This window comes from Oncorhynchus nerka, linkage group LG8 (assembly GCF_034236695.1).
Source record: "Oncorhynchus nerka isolate Pitt River linkage group LG8, Oner_Uvic_2.0, whole genome shotgun sequence".
Classification (NCBI taxonomy): domain Eukaryota; kingdom Metazoa; phylum Chordata; class Actinopteri; order Salmoniformes; family Salmonidae; genus Oncorhynchus; species Oncorhynchus nerka.
In genome coordinates this window covers 1,884,279-1,887,162 of record NC_088403.1, presented here as the reverse complement: position 1 = coordinate 1,887,162, position 2,884 = coordinate 1,884,279, and the positions used below count along the sequence as shown (strand labels likewise).

Below are 2,884 nucleotides of genomic sequence, written 5' to 3'. Positions count from 1 at the left end.
TGTATTAGCATAGAAGATGAAACTAGCTGTATTAGCATCGAAGATGAAACTAGCCGTATTAGCATCGAAGACGAAACTAGCCGTATTAGCATAGAAGATGAAACTAGCTACATGCCAGCTTCTTCTCATTGTTCCTAGCTATCTGACCATCCAGAATCACCAAACAGACTTCTGCCCCATTATAAAACAAAGTGCCCCATTTGAGCGCTCATGTCATTTTGTTTTTGTGACGTTGTCAGCTAATCCGTCTATAGAAGTTTTTTTAAATATTTTTTTTAGGACATATTTGACCAATGTTTGCTGCTTCTCTTTCCTCTTGTCTTTCAGCGAGCTATGGCCAGCCTGTCCAACTACGCCGTACGTATGGCGCGTCTCAGTGCACGTATCTTTGGGGATGTGGCGCGTCCTACGGACAACAAGTCCATGAAGGTGGTCCAGCTGTTCAAGGAGCCGCCCATGGCCCAGAAAAAGGAGGTGTACGACTGGTACCCTCAACACAAGATCTACTATGCCCTTACGCAGAAGCTACGATACATGGGACTCTTCAGGTAGTACATGACGTGGTGATGGGCTTAATAGATCCATAGGGCTATTCATGGGAAAGGGATCTGGGTTGTTTTGGCATGTCTGTGTTTGACAGTGTGCAGTAATGTTGACAGCCCTACTCTAGCCAGAACCAATGCTAGAGGCTTTAGACAAGGAAATTAGTGTTCTCGACCCTGTTTGTCTCTGTGTTCCAGACCCTGTTTGTCTCTGTGTTCCAGACCCTGTTTGTCTCTGTGTTCCAGACCCCGTTTGTCTCTGTGTTCCAGACCCCGTTTGTCTCTGTGTTCCAGACCCCGTTTGTCTCTGTGTTCCAGACCCCGTTTGTCTCGTTTGTCTCTGTGTTCCAGACCCCGTTTGTCTCTGTGTTCCAGACCCCGTTTGTCTCTGTGTTCCAGACCCCGTTTGTCTCTGTGTTCCAGACCCCGTTTGTCTCTGTGTTCCAGACCCCGTTTGTCTCTGTGTTCCAGACCCCGTTTGTCTCTGTGTTCCAGACCCCGTTTGTCTCTGTGTTCCAGACCCCGTTTGTCTCTGTGTTCCAGACCCCGTTTGTCTCTGTGTTCCAGACCACGTTTGTCTCTGTGTTCCAGACCCCGTTTGTCTCTGTGTTCCAGACCCCGTTTGTCTCTGTGTTCCAGACCCCGTTTGTCTCTGTGTTCCAGACCCCGTTTGTCTCTGTTCTTCTGTACACCTCCTTCAGTGTCGTATTAATTTAGCTCACATCAGTAACACCATTTCCTCCCTGCTTCCCCACCAGAGATGAACACGAGGACTTCAAGGAGGAGATGCGTCGGCTGAGGAAACTGAGAGGCAAAGGGAAACCCAAGAAGGGCGAAGGAAAGAGAGCCACCAAGAAGAAATGAGCACTTCCTTTCCCTGTCCTATAGGACCTGTGGATAAACCCAGCCCTGCCCTGTCATATAGGACCTGTGGAGAAACCCAGCCCTGCCCTGTCCTATATGACCTGTGGATAAACCCAGCCCTGCCCTGTCCTATAGGACCTGTTGATAAACCCAGCCCTGCCCTCTCATATAGGACCTGTGGATAAACCCAGCCTTGCCCTCTCATATAGGACCTGTGGATAAACCCAGCCTTGCCCTGTCACATAGGACCTGTGGATAAACCCAGCCCTGCCCTGTCATATAGGACCTGTGGATAAACCCAGCCTTGCCATCTCATATAGGACCTGTGGATAAACCTAGCCTTTCCCTGTCATATAGGACCTGTGGATAAACCCAGCCTTGCCCTGTCATATAGGACCTGTGGATAAACCCAGTCTTGCCCTGTCATATAGGACCTGTGGATAAACCCAGTCTTGCCCTGTCATATAGGACCTGTGGATAAACCCAGCCTTTCCCTGTCATATAGGACCTGTGGATAAACCCAGTCTTGCCCTGTCATATAGGACCTGTGGATAAACCCAGCCTTGCCCTGTCATATAGGACCTGTCGATAAACCCAGTCTTGCCCTGTCATATAGGACCTGTGGATAAACCCAGTCTTGCCCTGTCATATAGGACCTGTGGATAAACCCAGCCTTTCCCTGTCATATAGGACCTGTGGATAAACCCAGCCTTGCCATCTCATATAGGACCTGTGGATAAACCTAGCCTTTCCCTGTCATATAGGACCTGTGGATAAACCCAGCCTTGCCCTGTCATAAACCTGTGGATAAACCCAGTCTTGCCCTGTCATATAGGACCTGTGGATAAACCCAGTCTTGCCCTGTCATATAGGACCTGTGGATAAACCCAGTCTTGCCCTGTCCCTGTGGATAAACCCAGCCTATCAGCCTTCCCTGTCATATAGGACCTGTGGATAAACCCAGTCTTGCCCTGTCATATAGGACCTGTGGATAAACCCAGCCTTGCCCTGTCATATAGGACCTGTGGATAAACCCAGTCTTGCCCTGTCATATAGGACCTGTGGATAAACCCAGTCTTGCCCTGTCACATAGGACCTGTGGATAAACCCAGTCTTGCCCTGTCACATAGGACCTATGGGGGAATCACAACAGTCCTCGTTTGCTTTGGGACACCAGAGGAACGGCCTCCCTAACTGTGTTCACAACGGTAACATGTGATCCCCCCCCACTCAGGATGTTCATAATGAATGGATGTTTGGTACAGCTGATGATGTGAGAGGATCCTTTCATGTCCCCATCACAGAAGATCCTGTCTGACAAGTGACCCAGTCTTTGACCGCTGTGTGTTTGGTACATAAAGCATTTCTGTTCGTTGCTTGACGAGATGTTCCACGTTGTTATCAGCTTTCTGTTCTCATCGTCTCTGTACAGCGGAAAGGGTGAAGGAGACCTGGAGGGCATCGGTACATAGAACTGT

General features: G+C 49.2%; 1 protein-coding gene across 1 annotated transcript; it reads left to right on the top strand.

The window, feature by feature from the left end:
* The first annotated feature begins 289 nt into the window (after positions 1–289).
* On the top strand, positions 290–2,200 carry mrps33 (mitochondrial ribosomal protein S33). Its single transcript, XM_065021228.1, has 2 exons — positions 290–548; positions 1,301–2,200. The coding sequence occupies exons 1-2, from the start codon at positions 334–336 to the stop codon at positions 1,404–1,406; spliced, it is 321 nt and encodes a 106-aa protein (XP_064877300.1). The 5' UTR covers positions 290–333; the 3' UTR covers positions 1,407–2,200.
* The last annotated feature ends 684 nt before the right edge of the window (positions 2,201–2,884 follow it).

Excerpts from the sequence above, each read along its gene's own strand:
- mrps33 (XM_065021228.1), top strand. The coding sequence starts at position 334 with ATGGCCAGCCTGTCCAACTACGCCGTACGTATGGCGCGTCTCAGTGCA. Across the intron at positions 549-1,300 it reads CGATACATGGGACTCTTCAG|AGATGAACACGAGGACTTCA; the intron begins GTAGTACATGAC and ends CTTCCCCACCAG.